The 23,014-nt window shown below is 57.9% G+C and overlaps 1 protein-coding gene across 2 annotated transcripts in view; it reads left to right on the top strand.

The window, feature by feature from the left end:
- ftsj1 (FtsJ RNA 2'-O-methyltransferase 1) overlaps window positions 1–23,014 on the top strand; it is a 33,571-nt gene extending 10,557 nt beyond the window's left edge. For both annotated transcript variants that reach the window (XM_038782140.1, XM_038782142.1), the window contains exons 5-11: window positions 2,629–2,707; window positions 4,301–4,353; window positions 11,602–11,655; window positions 17,044–17,146; window positions 19,237–19,320; window positions 22,053–22,156; window positions 22,635–23,014. In XM_038782140.1, coding sequence (XP_038638068.1) covers window positions 2,629–2,707; window positions 4,301–4,353; window positions 11,602–11,655; window positions 17,044–17,146; window positions 19,237–19,320; window positions 22,053–22,156; window positions 22,635–22,931 — 774 coding nt within the window. In that variant the 3' untranslated portion in view covers window positions 22,932–23,014. The remainder of the gene's footprint in view (window positions 1–2,628; window positions 2,708–4,300; window positions 4,354–11,601; window positions 11,656–17,043; window positions 17,147–19,236; window positions 19,321–22,052; window positions 22,157–22,634) is intronic.

The raw sequence follows: 23,014 nt of genomic DNA, 5'->3' as shown, positions 1-23,014 counted from the left end.
AGGGGCTGGCCCCGGGAGGAAGGGGCTGGCCCCGGGAGGAAGGGGCCGGCCCCGGGAGGAAGGGGCCGGCCCCGGGAGGAAGGGGCCGGCCCCGGGAGGAAGGGGCCGGCCCCGGGAGGAAGGGGCCGGCCCCGGGAGGAAGGGGTTGGCCCCGGGATGGAGGGGGTTGGCCTCGGGAGGAAGGGGCCGGCCCCGGGAGGAAGGGGCCGGCCCCGGGAGGAAGGGGCCGTCCCCGGGAGGAAGGGGCCGTCCCCGGGAGGAAGGGGTTGTCCCCGGGAGGAAGGGGTTGTCCCCGGGAGGAAGGGGTTGTCCCCGGGAGGAAGGGGTTGGCCTCGGGAGGAAGGGGCTGGTCTCGGGAGGAAGGGGTTGGCCCCGGGATGGAGGGGGTTGGCCCCGGGATGGAGGGGGTTGGCCCCGGGATGGAGGGGGTTGGCCCCGGGAGGAAGGGGCCGGCCCCGGGAGGAAGGGGCCGGCCCCGGGAGGAAGGGGCCGGCCCCGGGATGGAGGGGGTTGGCCCCGGGAGGAAGGGGTTGTCCCCGGGAGGAAGGGTTTGGCCTCGGGAGGAAGGGGTTGTCCCCGGGAGGAAGGGGTTGGCCCCGGGATGGAGGGGGTTGGCCCCGGGAGGAAGGGGCTGGCCCCGGGAGGAAAGGACCGGCCCCGGGAGGAAGGGGTTGGCCCCGGGAGGAAGGGGCCGGCCCCGGGAGGAAGGGGTTGGCCCCGTGATGGAGGGGGTTGGCCCCGGGAGGCTGGCCCCGGGAGGAAGGGGACGGCCCCGGGAGGAAGGGGCCGGCCCCGGGAGGAAGGGGTTGGCCCCGGGAGGAAGGGGTTGGCCCCGGGAGGAAGGGGTTGGCCTCGGGAGGAAGGGGTTGTCCCCGGGAGGAAGGGGCCGGCCCCGGGAGGAAGTGGTTGTCCCCGGGAGGAAGGGGCCGGCCCCGGGAGGAAGGGGTTGTCCCCGGGAGGAAGGAGTTGTCCTCGGGAGGAAGGGGTTGGCCCCGGGAGGAAGGGGTTGGCCCCGGGAGGAAGGGGTTGGCCCCGGGAGGAAGGGGTTGTCCCCGGGAGGAAGGGGTTGTCCCCGGGAGGAAGGGGTTGTCCCCGGGAGGAAGGGGTTGTCCCCGGGAGGAAGGGGTTGTCCCCGGGAGGAAGGGGTTGTCCCCGGGAGGAAGGGGTTGTCCCCGGGAGGAAGGGGTTGGCCCCGGGAGGAAGGGGTTGTCCCCGGGAGGAAGGGGTTGAGCAGGTCGGGGTCTGAAACCATTTGGAGTTCAGAAGAATGAGAGGTCATCTTATTGAAACACATTTTTAAAATATAATCTTCAGTGTCACAAGTCGGCTTCCATTGACACTGCAATGAAGTGACTATGAAAATCCCCTAGTCGCCGCAATCCGGCGCCTGTTCGGGTCACAGAGGGAGAATTCAGAATGTCCAATTCACCTAACAGCACGTCTTTCGGGGATTTGTGGGAGGAACCCGGAGGTCCCGGAGGAAACCCACGCACACATGGGGAGAACATGCAGACTCCACACAGACAGTGACCCAGCCGGGAATCGAACCTGGGACCCTGGAGCTGTGAAGTAACTGTTAATCACTGAGCTACCGTGACGGGGGTGTCGAGACCGTGTTCCCACCCTGTGGGGGGGAAATCTGGAACTGGGGAGGGGCACACACTTTGGGAATGAGGAGCGGGATTCTCCAACCACCCGCTGGGTCAGAGAATCGGCAGGGGGCAGGGTGAATCCCGCTCCGACGCCGGTGCCGAATTCTCCGGCGCTGTTTTTTTCGCGGGGCAGGGATCGATCCGGGGCCATTGGCAGTGGCGAGTCCCCGATGGGCCGAGCGGCCACCCATTTTCGGCCAGTCTCACCGGCGTGAATTACACGAGGTCTGTACCGGCGGGAAGTGGCTCTGAGTGCGGCCTTCAGAGGCCTCAGAGGAGCGTGGGGGGATCCGGCCCCGGGGATGGGGGCACCCACTGTGGCCTGGCCCGTGATTGGGGCCCACTGATCTGCGGGCGGGCCTGTGCTGTGGGGGCAATCTTTCCTTCTCCGTGCCGTCCTGTGTAAAGCTCCGCCATGGCCGGCGTGGAGAAGAAACCCCTGCGCATGCGCAGGGATCACGCCAGTGATTCTGAGAACAAGCTGGCGCTCCTGCACATGCGCCAACTAGGCCCGGCCCACTGAGGCCCTTCAGCGTCGGTTGGCACGGTGCCAATCGCTCCAGCGCTGGCCTAGCCACCAAAGGTGTGGAGGATTCCGCACCTTTCGGGCAGCCCAACACCGGAGTGGTTCACGCCAATCTTTGGCGCCGGTATGGCCTGCCGGCCGGATACCGGAGAATCCCGGCCATGGAGATGGAGATGAGGAGGAACTTCTTCTCCGGCGGGTGGGGGGGGGGGGGGGGGGGTCAGTTTCCCCCAGACAGCAGTGGGGGCTGCAGCTCATTGAACATATTCAACACCCAGAGACACATTTGTGATTGGCGAGGGGGTCGAGAGTTTTGGGCCGAGGGGGGCAGACACGGGAAGAGGAGTTGAGGCTGCAATCGGGATGAACAACGGCCACTGACCAAGCCAGCGGCCCACACATTCAGCTAGCAAATTCAACACTAACTGTATTCTCCTCCTTGACTTGTAGGTTTCCACAGCGCAGGAGATCATCAAACATTTTGAGGGGCAGGCGGCAGACCTGGTGGTGTGCGACGGAGCACCGGACGGTACAGTTACAGGGCCAGAGAGTCAGGCTGCGTGCAAACACTATTTTGCTGCACTTTCGGGGCATGACCGGGTTCACAGGGCGAATACCAATCCAAACCTGACCCTGAATTAGCCAAGAGTACACATTGGGTATCGAGAACATTGTCCGGAGCAGGGGTCTGAGGCCGAGGAACAGAGTTCAAACATTTAGAGCTGGATGAGCTCCATATCAGTGGAAAGGGAGCTTTACTCTGTATCTAACCCCGTGCTGTACCTGTCCTGGGAGTGTTTGATGGGGACAGTGTAGAGGGAGCGTTACTCTGTATCTAACCCCGTGCTGTACCTGTCCTGGGAGTGTTTGATGGGGACAGTGTAGAGGGGGCTTTACTCTGTATCTAACCCCGTGCTGTACCTGTCCTGGGAATGTTTGATGGGGACAGTGTAGAGGGAGCTTTACTCTGTATCTAACCCCGTGCTGTACCTGTCCTGGGAGTGTTTGATGGGGACAGTGTAGAGGGAGCTTTACTCTGTATCTAACCCCGTGCTGTACCTGTCCTGGGAGTGTTTGATGGGGACAGTGTAGAGGGAGCTTTACTCTGTATCTAACCCTGTGCTGTACCTGTCCTGGGAATGTTTGATGGGGACAGTGTAGAGGGAGCTTTACTCTGTATCTAACCCCGTGCTGTACCTGTCCTGGGAGTGTTTGATGGGGACAGTGTAGAGGGAGCTTTACTCTGTATCTAACCCCGTGCTGATCCTGTCCTGGGAGTGTTTGATGGGGACAGTGTAGAGGGAGCTTTACTCTGTATCTAACCCCGTGCTGTACCTGTCCTGGGAGTGTTTGATGGGGCAGTGTAGAGTGAGCTTTACTCTGTATCTAACCCCGTGCTGTACCTGTCCTGGGAGTGTTTGATGGGGAGGGTATTTGGAGTTTGACCAGTACTGAGGGAGCTCAGTGATGGGTGGAGTGGGCTGTTGACCTGAGAAGAGACGAGGACTGGAATTCTCTGGCTGTCGGGATTCACCCGATGGCAGCGCGCCCCGGACATGGATTCCCGGCGCCGAGGGGTGGCTTCATTGGGAAATCCCATCGATAAGTGTGAGTGCACAGAGCCCCGCACCAGTGAACGACGCCCAGCCGAAATATACGGGGCTGGGGGCCGGCGCGCGGCAGAGATACACACGGCGGTGGGTCGGCGCGCGGCCGAGATACACGCGGCTGGGGGTCGGCGCGCGGCCGAGATACACGCGGCTGGGGGTCGGCGCGCGGCCGAGATACACGCGGCTGGGGGTCGGCGCGCGGCCGAGATACACGTGGCTGGGGGCCGGCGCGCGGCAGAGATACACGCGGCTGGGGGTCGGCGCGCGGCCGAGATACACGTGGCTGGGGGCCGGCGCGCGGCTGAGATACATGCGGCGGTGGGTCGGCGCGCGGCAGAGATACACGCGGCGGTGGGTCGACGCGCGGCCGAGACATGCGGGTGGAGCCGGCGCGTGGTCGGGATACGCGGCTGGGGAATTGGCGAATCCCGTCAGGAATTGATTTATTTTTATGCGGCTGTCGATATTTCTGTTCTCTAACGGAATCATTTCTATTTCTCTCTCCTATACAGTGACTGGGCTTCACGATATCGATGAATATATTCAGGCACAACTCCTGCTGGCGGTAAGTGCACTTCAAACCTGCCTCCTCATTGCTAACGGCTGGTTCCAGTCTCCTGTCACCACTGTCTGGCCCTCGATGGGGCCCAGTGTCTGGGCTTTGTGACAGTTTCCTTCCTGATTGTCTTTGTATGGGGTGTTCAGACAAATGTGTGCAGGACGTAGCCAGACAGTTTGGGACATTTACCAGTGAATCACAGAATAATGCAGTGCAGAAGAGGCCCGTCAGCCCATCGAGTCTACACCAACACCTGATCTGCCTCCTCATCCCATTGGCCAGCACTTGGCCCAGAGCCTTGAATATTATGATGCACCAAGTGATCATCCAGGTAACTGGATCGATCACGGGAGGCTGTCTTAGATTTAGTTAACAAAGGACTTCCAGTGTAGTACTTACACCACACAGACTATTCAGTCCATCTTGTACATGCTGCTGTTTCTGCCCCACTTCATTGGGTGGCTTGATTGGGAAATCCTATTGGTACGTGGCGAGAGTACAGAGCCCCGCAGCCAGTGACCGTCGTGCGGCCGAGTAACACGCGGCTGGGGGGGGCGGGGTGCGGCCGAGTAACACGCGGCTGGGGGGGCGGGGTGCGGCCGAGTAACACGTGGCTGGGGGGGGGCGGGGTGCGGCCGAGTAACACGCGGCTGGGGGGGGGGCGGGGTGCGGCCGAGTAACACGCGGCTGGGGGACCGGCGCGCGGCCGAGTAACACGCCCCCCTCACCTCTCCATCTTCTCCCCCATCCTTCCATTCCTAACTCCCTCATGTTTATCCAGCTTATCGCCTTCCCATTAAACATATTGAGACGATTCACCTCGCCCCGTGGGACCGAGCGAGGCCCACATTCTCCCCACTCCCCGTGGGACCGAGCGAGGCCCATATTCTCCCCACTCCCCGTGGGAGCGAGCCCCGCATTCTCCCCACTCCCCGTGGGAGCGAGTCCCGCATTCTCCCCACTCCCCGTGGGAGCGAGTCCCGCATTCTCCCCACTCCCCGTGGGAGCGAGTCCCGCATTCTCCCCACTCCCCGTGGGAGCGAGTCCCACATTCTCCCCACTCCCCGTGGGAGCGAGTCCCACATTCTCCCCACTCCCCGTGGGAGCGAGTCCCACATTCTCCCCACTCCCCTGTGGGAGCGAGTCTCACATTCTCCCCACTCCCCGTGGGAGCCAGTCCCACATTCTCCCCCACTCCCTGTGGGAGCGAGTCCCACATTCTCCCCACTCCCCGTGGGAGCGAGTCCCGCATTCTCCCCACTCCCCGTGGGAGCGAGTCCCGCATTCTCCCCACTCCCCGTGGGAGCGAGTCCCGCATTCTCCCCACTCCCCGTGGGAGCGAGTCCCGCATTCTCCCCACTCCCCGTGGGAGCGAGTCCCGCATTCTCCCCACTCCCCGTGGGAGCGAGTCCCGCATTCTCCCCACTCCCCGTGGGAGCGAGTCCCGCATTCTCCCCACTCCCCGTGGGAGCGAGTCCCGCATTCTCCCCCCTCCCCGTGGGAGCGAGTCCCGCATTCTCCCCACTCCCCGTGGGAGCGAGTCCCGCATTCTCCCCACTCCCCGTGGGAGCGAGTCCCGCATTCTCCCCACTCCCCGTGGGAGCGAGTCCCGCATTCTCCCCACTCCCCGTGGGAGCGAGTCCCGCATTCTCCCCACTCCCCGTGGGAGCGAGTCCCGCATTCTCCCCACTCCCCGTGGGAGCGAGTCCCGCATTCTCCCCACTCCCCGTGGGAGCGAGTCCCACATTCTCCCCACTCCCCGTGGGAGCGAGTCCCGCATTCTCCCCACTCCCCGTGGGAGCGAGTCCCGCATTCTCCCCACTCCCCGTGGGAGCGAGTCCCGCATTCTCCCCACTCCCCTGTGGGAGCGAGTCCCGCATTCTCCCCACTCTCTACGTGGGGAACCCCGACAAAGCGGGAAAGGGCAAAGTGGGAGAGAGAGGGTGTGTCGGGTCTCTCCGAGTCGAGGGAGGCTGCTCGTAGGGTGGGTGGATCTTAGAACATAGAACAGTACAGCACAGAACAGGCCCTTCGGCCCTCGATGTTGTGCCGAGCAATGATCACCCTACTCAAACCCACGTTCCACCCTATACCCGTAACCCAACAACCCCCCCCTCTTAACCTTACTTTTTAGGACACTATGGGCAATTTGGCATGGCCAATCCACCTAACCCGCACATCTTTGGACTGTGGGAGGAAATCGGAGCACCCGGAGGAAACCCACGCAGACACGGGGAGGACGTGCAGACTCCGCACAGACAGTGACCTAGCCGGGAATCGAACCTGGGACCCTGGAGCTGTGAAGCAATTATGCTAACCATCATGCTACCGTGCTGCCCCAAGTCCTCCCATAAGTCCTGAAAGACGGGCTGTTGGGTGAATTGAACATTCTGAATTCTCCCTCTGTGTACCCGAACAGGCACCGGAATGTGGCGACTAGGGGATTTTCACAGTCACTTCATTGCAGTGTTAATGTAAGCCTACATGTGACAATAATAAAGATTATGAGCAGAGGGCAGCAGAGCAGAGCTACTGATCAGCTGTTCTGGGGAAATTTGCATACGTGCAGTGCGGTCAGCCTAAGTTGAAGGTGAATCTGCGAAGGGGACCCGAGGAGTTTGAGTGAAGGCAATCATCCAGCAGAGGGCAGCAGAGCAGAGCTACTGATCAGCTGTTCTGGGGAAATTTGCATACGTGCAGTGCGGTCAGCCCAAGTTGAAGGTGGTTTGTGGAGAGGCTGTTGGCAAGTGACAGTTAAACCCGAAACACCCCACGGTGGTTGGGAAGCGGGAGCAGGGGCCTGTCGTGAAGGTGAGTGAGTGCCTTTAAATTTGCTTACCTTTGAGCGGGAGCAGGGTTTGAGGTAATATCAGGTAAGCTCTTCCTTTCTTTTTCTTTTTCTTGTTATTTTTTAAATCTAGAGGTGATGTCAGGGAAGGCAGTACAATGCTCCTCCTGCAGAATGTTTGAGGTGAGGGACGCCGTCAGTGTCCCTGCTGATTTCATCTGTGGGAAGTGCACCCAACTCCAGCTCCTCAAAAACCGTGTTAGGGACCTGGAGCTTGAGCTGGATGAACTTCGGATCATTCGGGAGGCAGAGGGGGTCATAGATAGGAGCTTCAGGGAAATAGTTACACCAAAGACTGGAGATAGATGGGTAACTGTAAGAGGGACTGGGAAGAAGCAGTCAGTGCAGGGACCCCCTGCGGTCGTTCCCCTGAGTAACAAGTATACCGTTTTGGATACTTGTGGGGGGGACGACTTACCAGGGGTAAGCCATGGGGTACGGGCCTCTGGCACGGAGTCTGTCCCTGTTGCTCAGAAGGGAAGGGGGGAAAGGAGTAGAACATTAGTAATTGGGGACTCAATAGTCAGGGGCACAGATAGGAGATTTTGTGGGAGCGACAGAGACTCACGTTTGGTATGTTGCCTCCCAGGTGCAAGGGTACGTGATGTCTCGGATCGTGTTTTCCGGGTCCTTAAGGGGGAGGGGGAGCAGCCCCAAGTCGTAGTCCACATTGGCACTAACGACATAGGTAGGAAAGGGGACAAGGATGTCAGGCAGGCCTTTAGGGAGCTAGGATGGAAGCTCAGAGCGAGAACAAACAGAGTTGTTATCTCTGGGTTGTTGCCCGTGCCACGTGATAGTGAGATGAGGAATAGGGAGAGAGAGCAATTAAACACGTGGCTACAGGGATGGTGCAGGCGGGAGGGATTCAGATTTCTGGATAACTGGGGCTCTTTCTGGGGAAGGTGGGACCTCTATAGACAGGATGGTCTACATCTGAACCTGAGGGGCACCAATATCCTGGGGGGGAGATTTGTTAGTGCTCTTTGGGGGGGTTTAAACTAATTCAGCAGGGGCATGGGAACCTGGATTGTAGTTTTAGGGTACGGGAGATTGAGAGTATAGAGGTCAGGAGCACAGATTTGACTTCGCAGGAGGGTGCCAGTGTTCAGGTAGGTGGTTTGAAGTGTGTCTACTTCAATGCCAGGAGTATACGAAATAAGGTAGGGGAACTGGCAGCATGGGTTGGTACCTGGGACTTCGATGTTGTGGCCATTTCAGAGACATGGATAGAGCAGGGACAGGAATGGTTGTTGCAGGTTCCGGGGTTTAGGTGTTTTAGTAAGTTCAGAGAAGGGGGCAAAAGAGGGGGAGGTGTGGCGCTGCTAGTCAAGGACAGTATTACGGTGGCGGAAAGGATGCTAGATGGGGACTCTTCTTCTGAGGTAGTATGGGCTGAGGTTAGAAACAGGAAAGGAGAGGTCACCCTGTTGGGAGTTTTCTATAGGCCACCTAATAGTTCTAGGGATGTAGAGGAAAGGATGGCGAAGATGATTCTGGAAAAGAGCGAAAGTAACAGGGTAGTTGTTATGGGAGACTTTAACTTTCCAAATATTGACTGGAAAAGATATAGTTCGAGTACATTAGATGGGTCATTCTTTGTACAATGTGTGCAGGAGGGTTTCCTGACACAATATGTTGACAGGCCAACAAGAGGCGAGGCCACATTGGATTTGGTTTTGGGTAATGAACCAGGCCAGGTGTTAGATCTGGAGGTAGGTGAGCACTTTGGAAACAGTGACCACAATTCGGTGACCTTTACGTTAGTGATGGAAAGGGATAAGTATACCCTGCAGGGCAAGAGTTATAGCTGGGGGAAGGGCAATTATGATGCCATTAGACATGACTTAGGATGTGTTGGTTGGAGAAGTAGGCTGCAAGGGTTGGGCACACTGGATATGTGGAGCTTGTTCAAGGAACAGCTATTGCATGTTCTTGATAAGTACGTACCAGTCAGGCAGGGAGGAAGGGGTCGAGCGAGGGAACCGTGGTTTACCAAAGAAGTGGAATCTCTTGTTAAGAGGAAGAAGGAGGCCTATGTAAAGATGAGGCGTGAAGTTTCAGTTGGGGCGCTTGATATTTACAAGGAAGCGAGGAAGGATCTAAAGAGAGAGCTGAGACGAGCAAGGAGGGGACATGAGAAGTCTTTGGCAGGTAGGATCAAGGAAAACCCAAAAGCTTTCTATAGGTATGTCAGGAATAAAAGAATGACTAGGGTAAGAGTAGGGCCAGTCAAGGACAGTGGTGGGAAGTTGTGTGTGGAGGCTGAGGAGATAAGCGAGATACTAAATGAATACTTTTCGTCAGTATTCACTCAAGAAAAAGATAATATTGTGGAGGAGAATGCTGAGACCCAGGCTATTAGAATAGATGGCATTGAGGTGCGTAGGGAAGAAGTGTTGGCAATTCTGGACAAGGTGAAAATAGATAAGTCCCCGGGGCCGGATGGGATTTATCCTAGGATTCTCTGGGAAGCCAGGGAAGAGATTGCTGAGCCTTTGGCTTTGATTTTTAGGTCATCATTGGCTACAGGAATAGTGCCAGAGGACTGGAGGATAGCAAATGTGGTCCCTTTGTTCAAGAAGGGGAGTAGAGATAACCCCGGTAACTATAGGCCGGTGAGCCTAACGTCTGTGGTGGGTAAAGTCTTGGAGAGGATTATAAAAGATACGATTTATAATCATCTAGATAGGAATAATATGATTAGGGACAGTCAGCATGGTTTTGTGAAGGGTAGGTCATGCCTCACAAACCTTATCGAGTTCTTTGAGAAGGTGACTGAACAGGTAGACGAGGGTAGAGCAGTTGATGTGGTGTATATGGATTTCAGTAAAGCGTTTGATAAGGTTCCCCACGGTCGTCTATTGCAGAAAATACGGAGGCTGGGGATTGAGGGTGATTTAGAGATGTGGATCAGAAATTGGCTAGTTGAAAGAAGACAGAGAGTGGTAGTTGATGGGAAATGTTCAGAATGGAGTTCAGTTACGAGTGGCGTACCACAAGGATCTGTTCTGGGGCCGTTGCTGTTTGTCATTTTTATAAATGACCTAGAGGAGGGCGCAGAAGGATGGGTGAGTAAATTTGCAGACGACACTAAAGTCGGTGGAGTTGTAGACAGTGCGGAAGGATGTTGCAGGTTACAGAGGGACATAGATAGGCTGCAGAGCTGGGCTGAGAGGTGGCAAATGGAGTTTAATGTGGAGAAGTGTGAGGTGATTCACTTTGGAAAGAATAACAGTAATGCGGAATATTTGGCTAATGGTAAAATTCTTGGTAGTGTGGATGAGCAGAAGGATCTCGGTGTCCATGTACATAGATCCCTGAAAGTTGCCACCCAGGTTGATAGGGTTGTGAAGAAGGCCTATGGTGTGTTGGCCTTTATTGGTAGAGGGATTGAGTTCCGGAGCCATGAGGTCATGTTGCAGTTGTACAAAACTCTAGTACGGCCGCATTTGGAATATTGCGTACAGTTCTGGTCGCCTCATTATAGGAAGGACGTGGAAGCTTTGGAACGGGTGCAGAGGAGATTTACCAGGATGTTGCCTGGTATGGAGGGAAAATCTTATGAGGAAAGGCTGATGGACTTGAGGTTGTTTTCGTTAGAGAGAAGAAGGTTAAGAGGTGACTTAATAGAGGCATACAAAATGATCAGAGGGTTAGATAGGGTGGACAGCGAGAGCCTTCTCCCGCGGATGGAGGTGGCTAGCACGAGGGGACATAGCCTTAAATTGAGGGGTAATAGATATAGGACAGAGGTCAGAGGTGGGTTTTTTACGCAAAGAGTGGTGAGGCCGTGGAATGCCCTACCTGCAACAGTAGTGAACATGCCAACATTGAGGGCATTTAAAAATTTATTGGATAAGCATATGGATGATAAGGGCATAGTGTAGGTTAGATGGCCTTTAGATTTTTTCCATGTCGGTGCAACATCGAGGGCCGAAGGGCCTGTACTGCGCTGTATCGTTCTATGTTCTATGTTCTATTATTCTTATTCCGAGTTTGGTCTTTCCGAGGGCGAGGGAGGTCAATCCCCTCGGAGGGTGAGGGAGGCTGCTCGGAGGATGGGTCGGGTTTCTCCGAAGGTGAATGAGGGGGGGCTGGGTCACTCCTCCCCTCAACCTTTTCTTTTCCAGAGAAAATACTCACAACCCTTTCAATCTTTGCAGTTAGCTATGGGCCCTTGAGAAACATTATTAGAGAATCTCAAAGCGGGCAGGCATTTTAAATTAGGCTGGAGGGAATCTGTCCTGAAAGCAAGTTTTAACCTCAGTAAAACCTCCTTTCTTCAAACAAACCATCGGCGTGACCTACAAGGATTCCAGTCAAGAATGCTGAGCTCTCGTTGAGCTTTGCCGATAATTGCGTTCATGGGAAATATTAACCTTGTGGCTTCTTTCATCTTCTAGGCCCTGAATATTACCACTCACGTGCTGAAACCTGGAGGGACCTTCGTAGCAAAGGTAGGCCACACTCTGAGATCTCCTACACACACACCCACGCTAAACCGTGGCCTCGGTTTATTCCTGCAGGCTCGACGGGGCCCGACAGGTCTGCCGTCGGTTCTTTAACCTAAACTCACCTTCTCGGGGAAGCAGGCGGGGTTTGTTTGAAGGATTATTTTTCTTTGTGGCAGTTTATGCTCTTTGTCTAGTTTGGTGGAACCGTAACCAGGCAAAAACTGGGAACCGGATGCTGTATTCGGGCTGTTTAACCTGGGCAGCAACGGCTAGAATGAGGGAGACGGGAACAGCACATCAGAGGTCAGGGCAGGAGTGGTATTGAAGAGCCACACAGGTCACCCTCTTGCAGCTAGTCAGAACTCACAAACTTGAGGGAGGAAGGCTGGACATCATTATCTCCTGATATTCTCTGGCGAGGTGCTCCCTCGGCACTGACCCTCCGACAGTGTGGCACTCTCTCGACGTTGACCCTCCGACAGTGTGGCGCTGACACTCCGACGGTGTGGCGCTCCCACGGCGCTGAGTCTGCAGTGTGGCGCTCCCTCGGCGCTGAGCCTGCAGTGCGCCGTTCCCTCGGCGCTGAGCCTGCAGTGCGGCGTTCCCTCGGCACTGAGCCTGCAGTGCGGTGCTCCCTCGACGCTGAGCCTGCAGTGCGGCGCTCCCTCAGCACTGAGCCTGCAGTGCGGCGCTCCCTCAGCACTGAGCCTGCAGTGCGGCGTTCCCTCGGCGCTGAGCCTGCAGTGTGGCACTCCCTCGGCGCTGAGCCTGCAGTGTGGCACTCCCTCGACGCTGAGCCTGCAGTGCGGTGCTCCCTCGGCGCTGAGCCTGCAGTGTGGCACTCCCTCGACGCTGAGCCTGCAGCGCGGCGCTCCCTCAGCACTGAGCCTGCAGTGTGGCGCTCCCTCGGTGCTGAGCCTGCAGTGTGGCGCTCCCTCGGCGCTGAGCCTGCAGCGCGGCGCTCCCTCAGCACTGAGCCTGCAGCGCGGCGCTCCCTCAGCACTGAGCCTGCAGTGTGGCGCTCCCTCGGTGCTGAGCCTGCAGTGCGGCGCTCCCTCGGCGCTGACCTTGGAGCACGGTGCTCCCTCGACGCTGACCATCGAGCGCGGCGCTCCCTCGGCGCTGACCATCGAGCGCGGCGCTCCCTCGGCGCTGACCTTGCAGTGCGGTGCTCCCACGGCGCTGAGCCTACAGTGTGGCGCTCCCTCGGCACTGAGTCTGCAGCGCGGCGCTCCCTCGGCACTGAGCCTGCAGTGTGGCGCTCCCTCGACGCTGAGCCTGCAGTGCGGCGCTCCCTCAGCACTGAGCCTGCAGTGCAGCTTTCCCTCGGCGCTGAGCCTGCAGTGCGGCGCTCCCTCAGCGCTGAGCCTGCAGTGTGGCGCTCCCTCGGTGCTGAGCCTGCAGTGCGGCGCTCCCTCGGCGCTGAGCCTGCAGTGCGGTGCTCCCTCGACGCTGAGCCTGCAGTGCGGCGTTCCCTCGGCGCTGAGCCTGCAGTGCGGCGTTCCCTCGGCGCTGAGCCTGCAGTGCGGTGCTCCATCGGCACTGAGCCTGCAGTGCGGCGTTCCCTCGGCGCTGAGCCTGCAGTGCGGTGCTCCATCGGCACTGAGCCTGCAGTGCGGCGTTCCCTCGGCGCTGAGCCTGCAGTGCGGCGCTCTCTCGGCGCTGAGTCTGCAGTGCGGTGCTCCATCGGCACTGAGCCTGCAGTGCGGCGTTCCCTCGGCGCTGAGTCTGCAGTGCGGTGCTCCCTCGGCACTGAGCCTGCAGTGCGGTGTTCCCTCGGCGCTGAGGCTCCCAGCAGTGCAGTGCTCCCTCGGCGCTGAGCCTGCAGTGCGGTGCTCCCTCGGCGCTGAGCCTGCAGTGCGGCGCTCCCTCGGCGCTGAGCCTGCAGTGCGGTGCTCCCTCGGCACTGAGCCTGCAGCGCTGTGCTCCCTCAGCACTGAGCCTGCAGTGCGGCGCTCCCTCGGCACTGAGCCTGCAGTGCGGTGCTCCCTTGGCGCTGAGCCTGCAGTGCGGCGCTCCCTCGGCACTGAGCCTGCAGTGCGGCGTTCCCTCAGCACTGAGCCTGCAGTGCGGCGTTCCCTCAGCGCTGAGCCTTCAGCACAGCGCTCCCACAGCACTGAGCCTGCAGAGCAGCGCTCCCTCAGCACTGAGCCTGCAGTGCAGCGCTCCCTCGGCGCTGAGCCTGCAGTGCAGCGCTCCCTCGGCGCTGAGCCTGCAGTGTGGCGCTCCCTCGGCGCTGAGCCTGCAGTGTGGCGCTCCCTCGACGCTGAGCCTGCAGTGCGGCGCTCCCTCGGCGCTGAGCCTGCAGTGCGGTGCTCCATCGGCACTGAGCCTGCAGTGCGGTGCTCCATCGGCACTGAGCCTGCAGTGCGGTATTCCCTCGGCGCTGAGGCTCCCAGCAGTGCAGTGCTCCCTCGGCACTGAGCCTGCAGCGCGGCGCTCCCTCGGCACTGAGCCTGCAGTGCGGCGCTCCCTCGGCACTGAGCCTGCAGCGCAGCGCTCCCTCGGCACTGAGCCGGAAGCACAACGCTCCCTCGGCACTGAGCCTGCAGCGCAGCGCTCCCTCGGCACTGAGCCTGCAGTGCGGCGCTCCCTCGGCACTGAGCCTGCAGTGCGGTGCTCCCTCGGCGCTGAGCCTGCAGTGCGGTGCTCCCTCGGCACTGAGCCTGCAGTGCGGCGTTCCCTCAGCACTGAGCCTGCAGTGCGGCGTTCCCTCAGCGCTGAGCCTTCAGCACAGCGCTCCCACAGCACTGAGCCTGCAGTGCGGCGTTCCCTCAGCACTGAGCCTGCAGTGCAGCGCTCCCTCGGCGCTGAGCCTGCAGTGTGGCGCTCCCTCGGCGCTGAGCCTGCAGTGTGGCGCTCCCTCGGCGCTGAGCCTGCAGTGCGGTGCTCCCTCGGCGCTGAGCCTGCAGTGTGGCGCTCCCTCGACGCTGAGCCTGCAGTGCGGCGCACCCTCAGCACTGAGCCTGCAGTGCAGCGTTCCCTCAGCGCTGAGCCTTCAGCACAGCGCTCCCACAGCACTGAGCCTGCAGAGCGGCGCTCCCTCAGCACTGAGCCTGCAGTGCAGCGTTCCCTCAGCGCTGAGCCTTCAGCACAGCGCTCCCACAGCACTGAGCCTGCAGTGCGGTGCTCCCTCGGCACTGAGTCTGCAGTGCGGTGCTCCCTCGGCGCTGAGCCTGCAGTGCGGCGCTCCCTCGGCGCTGAGCCTGCAGTGCGGTGCTCCATCGGCACTGAGCCTGCAGTGCGGTGCTCCCTCGGCACTGAGTCTGCAGTGCGGTGCTCCCTCGGCGCTGAGCCTGCAGTGCGGCGCTCCCTCGGCGCTGAGCCTGCAGTGCGGTGCTCCATCGGCGCTGAGCCTGCAGTGCGGTGTTCCCGCGGCGCTGAGCCTGCAGTGCGGCGCTCCCTCAGCACTGAGCCTGCAGTGTGGCGCTCCCTCGGCGCTGAGCCTGCAGTGCAGCGCTCCCTCGGCACTGAGCCTGCAGTGCGGCGTTCCCTCGGCGCTGAGCCTGCAGTGCGGCGCTCCCTCGGCGCTGAGCCTGCAGTGCGGTGCTCCATCGGCACTGAGCCTGCAGTGCGGTGTTCCCTCGGCGCTGAGGCTCCCAGCAGTGCAGTGCTCCCTCGGCACTGAGCCTGCAGTGCGGCGCTCCCTCAGCACTGAGCCTGCAGCGCGGCGCTCCCTCGGCACTGAGCCTGCAGTGCGGCGCTCCCTCGGCACTGAGCCTGCAGCGCAGCGCTCCCTCGGCGCTGAGCCTGCAGTGCGGTGCTCCCTCGGCGCTGAGCCTGCAGTGCGGCGCTCCCTCGGCACTGAGCCTGCAGTGCGGTGTTCCCTCGGCACCGAGCCTGCAGTGCGGCGCTCCCTCGGCGCTGACCTTGGAGCACGGCGCTCCCTCGGCGCTGACCTTGGAGCACGGCGCTCCCTCGGCACTGAGCCTGCAGTGCGGTGTTCCCTCGTCGCTGAGGCTCCCAGCAGTGCAGCGCTCCCTCGCCGCTGAGCCTGCAGTGCGGCGCTCCCTCGGCGCTGAGTCTGCAGTGCGGTGCTCCCTCGGCGCTGAGTCTGCAGTGCGGTGCTCCCTCGGCGCTGAGTCTGCAGTGCGGCGCTCCCTCGGCACTGAGCCTGCAGTGCGGCGCTCCCTCGGCACTGAGCCTGCAGTGCGGTGTTCCCTCGGCGCTGAGGCTCCCAGCAGTGCAGCGCTCCCTCGCCGCTGAGCCTGCAGTGCGGCGCTCCCTCGGCGCTGAGTCTGCAGTGCGGTGCTCCCTCGGCGCTGAGTCTGCAGTGCGGCGATCCCTCGGCACTGAGCCTGCAGTGCAGCGCTCCCTCGGCGCTGAGCCTGCAGCACAGTGCTCCCTCGGCACCGAGCCTGCAGTGCGGTGTTCCCTCGGCGCTGAGCCTGCAGCGCAGCGCTCCTTCGGCACTGAGCCTGCAGTGCGGCGCTCCCTCAAAGCTGAGCCTGCAGCGCAGCGCTCCCTCGGCGCTGAGCCTGCAGTGTGGCGCTCTCTCGGCGCTGAGCCTCCCAGCAGTGCAGCGTTCCCTCGGCGCTGAGCCTGCAGTGCGGCGCTCCCTCGGCGCTGAGCCTCCCAGCAGTGCAGCGTTCCCTCGGCGCTGAGCCTGCAGTGCGGCGCTCCCTCGGCGCTGAGCCTGCAGTGTGGCGCTCTCTCGGCGCTGAGCCTCCCAGCAGTGCAGCGTTCCCTCGGCGCTGAGCCTGCAGTGTGGCGCTCTCTCGGCGCTGAGCCTCCCAGCAGTGCAGCGTTCCCTCGGCGCTGAGCCTCCCAGCAGTGCAGCGTTCCCTTGGCGCTGAGCCTGCAGAGTGGCGCTCCCTTGGCGCTGAGCCTGCTGTGCGGCGCTCCCTCGGCGCTGAGCCTGCAGTGCGGCGCTCCCTCGGCGTTGTGCCTGCAGTGCAGCGCTCCCTCGGCGCTGAGCCTGCAGTGTGGCGCTCCCTCGATGCGGAGCGTGCAGTGCGGCGCTCCCAGTGCGGCGCTCCCTCGGCGCTGAGCCTCCACCGTTGGTTGTGTTACTTCTAATCTAGAGGTTGAGTTAATGATTCTTGGACATGACTTTAAACTCTATCTCTATCTATCTATCTATCCACCCTCAGCCAGTAGAATTTAAATGGCATTAATAAATCTGAAATTGAGATTTATTCTCAGAAGCGGCGACCCTGAAACCACTGTGAATTTGCGTTAAAAAACCCATCTGGTTTACTAATGTCCTTTAGTGAGGGAAATCTGCCAACCTTACCCGGTCTGTCCTACCTGGTGTGGGTTTGGTTGGATTGGCCTCCTGTGGAGCATATTAGGGTGTTTTACGCTGCTGAATTATATGAGCAGGATACGTGGTATTTGCAGATGATAAACTGGCCATTTGTAAGTCCCTCAGCTTTGCAACCCTGACAGATTTTCCGTGGGAAGGACGTCACGCTGCTGTATTCGCAGCTGAAGATCTTCTTCAACGAGGTCACGTGCGCAAAGCCCCGGAGCAGCCGCAACTCCAGCATCGGTAAGCATTCAAGCCCAGGGTGGTGGCGGCATAACCCGTCTCGCCGCGCAATCACTGAGACTCCAGTCATTGCAATAAATCAGAAAAGATTTGAGGGGAGGGGCTCGATTTCCCCTTGAGCCTGTCCCGCTGTTTGACTAGATTGCGGCCAATCTGGATCTTCAATCTCTCCAGTAGTCCGGATTTCCACTGCCCTGTGTGTGTGTGTGAGGAAGGTCCGGATTTCCACTGCCCTGTGTGTGTGAGGAAGGACCGGATTTCCACTGCCCTGTGTGAGGAAGGACCGGATTTCCGCTGCCCTGTGTGTGTGTGAGGAAGGACCGGATTTCCACTGCCCTGTGTGTGTGAGGAAGGTCCGGATTGCCACTGCCCTGTGTGTGTGTGAGGAAGGTCCGGATTTCCGCTGCCCTGTGTGTGTGTGTGAGGAAGGTCCGGACTTCCACTGCCCTGTGTGTGTGTGTGTGAGGAAGGACCGGATTTCCACTGCCCTGTGTGTGTGTGAGGAAGGACCGGATTTCCACTGCCCTGTGTGTGTGTGTGTGTGTGTGTGTGAGGAAGGACCGGATTTCCGCTGCCCTGTGTGTGTGTGTGAGGTTCAGATTTTCGCTGCCCTGTGTTTTGGGGTTCCCAGGTATCTGCTGCTCTTGTCCTTCTAGATGGTGGAGGGCGTGGGTTTGGAATGTGCTGCCGAAGGAGCCTTGGTGAGTTGCTGCAGTGCATCTTGTAGATGGTACACACGGCTGCCACTGTGCGTTGGTGGTGGAGGGAGTGAATGTTTGTGGATGGGGTGTTAATCAAGCTTTGCTCTGGATGGTGTCAAGCTCCTTGAGTGTTGTTTGAGCTGCACTCATGCAGGCAAGTGGAGAGTATTCCTGACTTGTGCCTTGTAGATGGTGGACAGGCTTTGGGGGTCAGGAGGTGAGTTACTCTCCGCAGGATTCCCTGCCTCTGACCTGCTGTGGTAGCCACAGTATTTATATGACTGGGTCAGCGGTAACCCCCAGGATGTTGATAGTGGGGGTGGTTGGCATGGTGGTTAACATTGCTGTCTCATAGCACCAGGGACCCGAGTTTGATTCCGAGCCCAGGTGACTGTGAAGAGTTTGCACGTTTTCCCCGTGTCTGTGTGGGTTTCCTCCGATGCTCCAGTTTCCTCCCACAGACCAAACATCTGCAGGTTATGTGCATTAGCCGTGCTAAATTGCCCCTTAGTGTTCAAAGGCTAGGGAGGGTTACAGGGTTAGGGTTGGGCCTAGGTAGGTGCTCTTATTGAGGGTCGGTGCAGATCGGGGTGATGGGCCGAATGGCTTCCTTCTACACTGTAGGGATTCTATGATTCAGCCATGGTAATGCCATTGAATGTCAATGGGCGATGGTTAGATACTCTCTTATTGGAGATGTTGATTGCCAGCACAAGTGTGGGGCAAATGTTATTTCACAACTCTGGTGTAAGTAGCTGTCACTTAATTTCCCAATCTTAGAGGTGTTAGCGGGAAAGTTGCAATGAATATTTGCTGAAATATTTATCAGGGTTCGTCCAATGTCAGGTATGTACGTCCCAGAAAATGGCAGATCGAATCGCATTGTGCCTCCCCCCTTGGAGAGTAGAGACCGCACTCAACATACCCGTGCGCCTGCAAAACACAAACTCATTTGGTGGATTAGCCATGTTAAATTGCCCCAAAGTGTCCAAAGATGTGGAGCTTAGGTGGGGTTACGGGGATAGGGCGGGGTTGTGGGCCACTCTTTAGGATTGGTGCAGACTCGATGGGCTGAATGGCCTCCTTCTGCACTGTGTAGGTTGTGATCCTAAAACATCCACTGATGCCATGTAATTCTGCGATTGGGCTACGCTTGTTGAACAATCCCAAGTGCGCTCACAGATACACCAACAACTAGGGACACATCCTCTGCAAACAGAAGGAATACGTTCAAGCGTTGTGCCTCATCTTAAATTATCCAGCTTTCTCCATGGCAACACCTCAGCCTCTCCACTAATCAGCATCCTTTTTACTTTGAAATTTGGTGTGTTGTTCAGCCATATTTGGCGTTTGGAGCACGGGACTGACTGGTGTCTTAATCTCTTGCAGAAGCGTTTGTGGTGTGTCGTGGCTACTCTCCACCCGAGGGGTATGTTCCAAACATGTCTAACCCCCTGCTGGACCACTGCTACGGTAAGGACGCACGTGCTGTCGAACAGGCCTCACCACTTTGTCATCCCTCCCAACCTGTCTTCCCTGAGCCACCAGAATCAATCACAACATTTTCAGAATCAGAGAGTGACCATTCAATCCTCGATTCCATGCTGGCTCTTCTGAGGAACAGTCCAGTTACTTCCCCCGTTCCTTCCTCAAAACCTTGCACTTCTGTTCTCTTCCACGTGTTATGGGCCAGGGATTAGAGAACCCCAGAGTATATCATGGAGTTCACCTGACCCACAACTTTTACTAGATTGTGGTATGGGGAGCACACGGCCCACTCTACAGGTGTGGTACAGCAGAAATGGAAAAGTACTTTTTAAAGCAGATCAATGTTTATTCTATGAACTCAAGTTAACATTTTTAAAACATACAGTGAACATCTTAGCAACCATCAATTCAAATACAACCCCCAAAGAATACAGCACTAAGTAATCGTTAAGCTGTCCTTTTAACATCCAGAAGACTTAAAAAAGAACTTTTAACAGAAGCACATCAGGTTAAAGTCACTACTGAGAGCGGTTATTAGTTTTAAATCACCAAACGATCGATTTACAGACTTTAGATTACAGAGAGAGACTCATACACCTTCTGACTGTGACTGCAGCTATCCAGCTCTGAAAACGAAACTAAAACACACCCTGCAGCAAACAGCCTAAAATGAAAGTAAAAAGCTGACAGACAGCCCAGCTCCACCCTCTCTCTGACATCATTGCAGTAATAAACACCCATTTCTTAAAGGTACTCTCACTACAGATACTTATATAAACACCCATTTCTTAAAGGGACTCTCACTACAGATACTTATATAAACACCCATTTATAAACACCCATTTCTTAAAGGTACTCTCACAGACACAAGTAAATCTGCCCATTGCTCTCTCCCACATCCCAAACTCCAACCACTCATCCCTGTGCTCTCTGATACTTTTCCCCAAACGCTCTCAATGTGGCTCCCACTGGCTATCAACTCTGCAGCCATCGGAGGTTTCTGTTTAGTTCAGATGGTCTGCTGCAGAAACCCTTATTTATACCTTGGTATTACACAGACTCAACGATTTCCGTGCACTCCTGGCCAGGTTCACAGTCTGTAAATGTCCAAAATGTCTGCCCGCCCCCTAAATCGCACCGGGTCCCGATCGCCTGTGCTCTCTGATCCAGGCTGACGTCTGTTCCAGCAATGCCTCCATTTTAACATTCTCATCTTCGTTTTCAAATCCCTCCCTTGCCGGTCCTCTCCATCGCCCCAATCCCTGTAACCACTTACAGTACCAACAGCCATCCCTATCTCTGTAAACTGCTCTAGTCGCTACACCCCTCTCTATCTCTGTAACCTCCCCCAGCCCCTACAACCTCCCCTATCTCTGTAACCTCCTCCAGCCCCTACACCCCCTCCCTATCTCTGTAACCTCCTCCAGCCCCTACACCCCCTCCCTATCTCTGTAACCTCCTCCAGGCCCTACAACCCCCCTATCTCTGTAACCTCCTCCAGCCCCTACAACCTCCCCTATCTCTGTAACCTCCTCCAGCCCCTACACCCCCTCCCTATCTCTGTAACCTCCTCCAGGCCCTACAACCCCCCTATCTCTGTAACCTCCTCCAGGCCCTACAACCCTCCCCATCTCTGTAACCTCCTCCAGGCCCTACAACCCCCCCCTATCTCTGTAACCTCCTCCAGCCCCTACAGCCCTCCCTATCTCTGTAACCTCCTCCAGCCCCTACAACCCTCCCTATCTCTGTAACCTCCTCCAGCCCCTACACCCCTCCCTATCTCTGTAACCTCCTCCAGCCCCTACACCCCTCCCTATCTCAATAACCTCCTCCAGCCCCTCCACCCTCCCTATCTCTGTAACCTCCTCCAGCCCCTACAACCCTCCCTATCTCTGTAACATCCTCCAGCCCTCCCTATCTCTGTAACCTCCTCCAGCCCCTAACCCCCTCCCTATCTCTGTAACCTCCTCCAGCTCCTACAACCCTCCCTATCTCTGTGACCTTCCACAGCCCTGACAACCCTCCCTATCTCTGTAACCTCCTCCAGCCCCTACACCCCTCCCTATCTCAATAACCTCCTCCAGCCCCTCCACCCTCCCTATCTCTGTAACCTCCTCCAGCCCCTACAACCCTCCCTATCTCTGTAACATCCTCCAGCCCTCCCTATCTCTGTAACCTCCTCCAGCCCCTAACTCCCTCCCTATCTCTGTAACCTCCTCCAGCTCCTACAACCCTCCCTATCTCTGTGACCTTCCACAGCCCTGACAACCCTCCCTATCCTGTAACCTCCTCCAGTCCCTACAATCCTCCCTATCCCTGTAACCTCCTCCAGTCCCTACAACCCTCCCTATCTCTGTAACCTCCTCCAGCCCTTACACCCCTCCCTATCTCTGTAACGTCCTTCAACATTCCGAGATCTCTGCGCTCCTCCAATTCCAGCAACCCCCCCCCCCCGATTCCCAACGCTTCACAATTGGTGGCCTTCAGGTGCCTGGGGTTACCTGAATTTCCTCCCTAAACCTCTCTGCCTCTCACTCCTATTAAGACGTTTCTCAAAACCGAGCTCTTTGATCGAGCTTTTGGTCGTTTGGCCCTGATCCCCTCATGTGGTTCGGGGTCAGAGATTGTTTTGTAACATTGCTGAGAAGCCCCTTTGGGATATTTGATTATGTTGAAGGTGCTGTTTAATGTTGTTACGTTATCTGTTGTTTTTCTAGATGTCGACTTCAACCAGCTGGAAGGTCCCAACAGGCTTATTGTGCCTTTCCTCGCGTGCGGTGACCTGAGTGCATACGACTCAGACAAGACCTACCCGTTACAGGTGAGAGCGGAGCACAGCTGCCCCCCCAGGCTGAATGATCACAGCGCAGAGCTGTAATCAAACTCGTTCCCTTGGCGCCGGCCCTCCGGCAGCGCACCACTCCCTCAGTACTGACCCTCTGACAGCGGACCACTCCCTCAGTACTGACCCTCTGACAGTGCGCCGCTCCCTCGGCGCCGGCCCTCCGGCAGCGCACCGCTCCCTCAGTACTGATCCTCTGACAGCGCACGCTCCCTTGGCGCCGGCCCTCCGGCAGCGCACCACTCCCTCGGTACTGACCCTCTGACAGTGCGGCACTCCCTCGCCGCTGGCCCGTCGACAGTGCAGCGCTGCCAATCTGGCTTAGATGATCTGGTCCTAAACGCACGATCTCTCGATTCAGCGACAAAGTATAACCGAGGTCAGAGGGAGAGTGGGATGGGTCTGGTTGGTTTTGGTGTCAGTTTTAACACTTGCTTTTCTGTCCACTTTGCTGCAGCTGGATCCCAGTAAGGAATACATCTACACAGCTCCCACCCAGCCTCCCATCCATCCTCCCTATCAGCAAGCCTGCTTCTTGAAGAAGAAGAACCTGTTGGCCAAGGAGCAAGCCCCTTCGCCTTCGGAAAGGGTCGATCCACCCTCCGAGCATCCTCCCTCGCCCTCGGAGGGACCCGACCCACCCTCCGAGCAGACAGTATGTCCCTCGGCAGAGCAGAGGGACATCGCAGGAGTATTCGGAGGCCTGTCTGTGACTCAGGATGTGGATGGTTTTACAGTCCAGGATCAACCGTGAATTTAATGTTTTAATCAATGCCGCATGTTTGTGGTTTTTAAAAACTGATGAGCAATTAATTAAAGTGTTTGTGTCAACAAGTA

Source organism: Scyliorhinus canicula, chromosome 21 (genome assembly GCF_902713615.1).
Source record: "Scyliorhinus canicula chromosome 21, sScyCan1.1, whole genome shotgun sequence".
Classification (NCBI taxonomy): Eukaryota; Metazoa; Chordata; class Chondrichthyes; order Carcharhiniformes; family Scyliorhinidae; genus Scyliorhinus; species Scyliorhinus canicula.
Note: the sequence above shows the minus strand (reverse complement) of the source record. Positions and strands in the feature narration are given on the sequence as shown.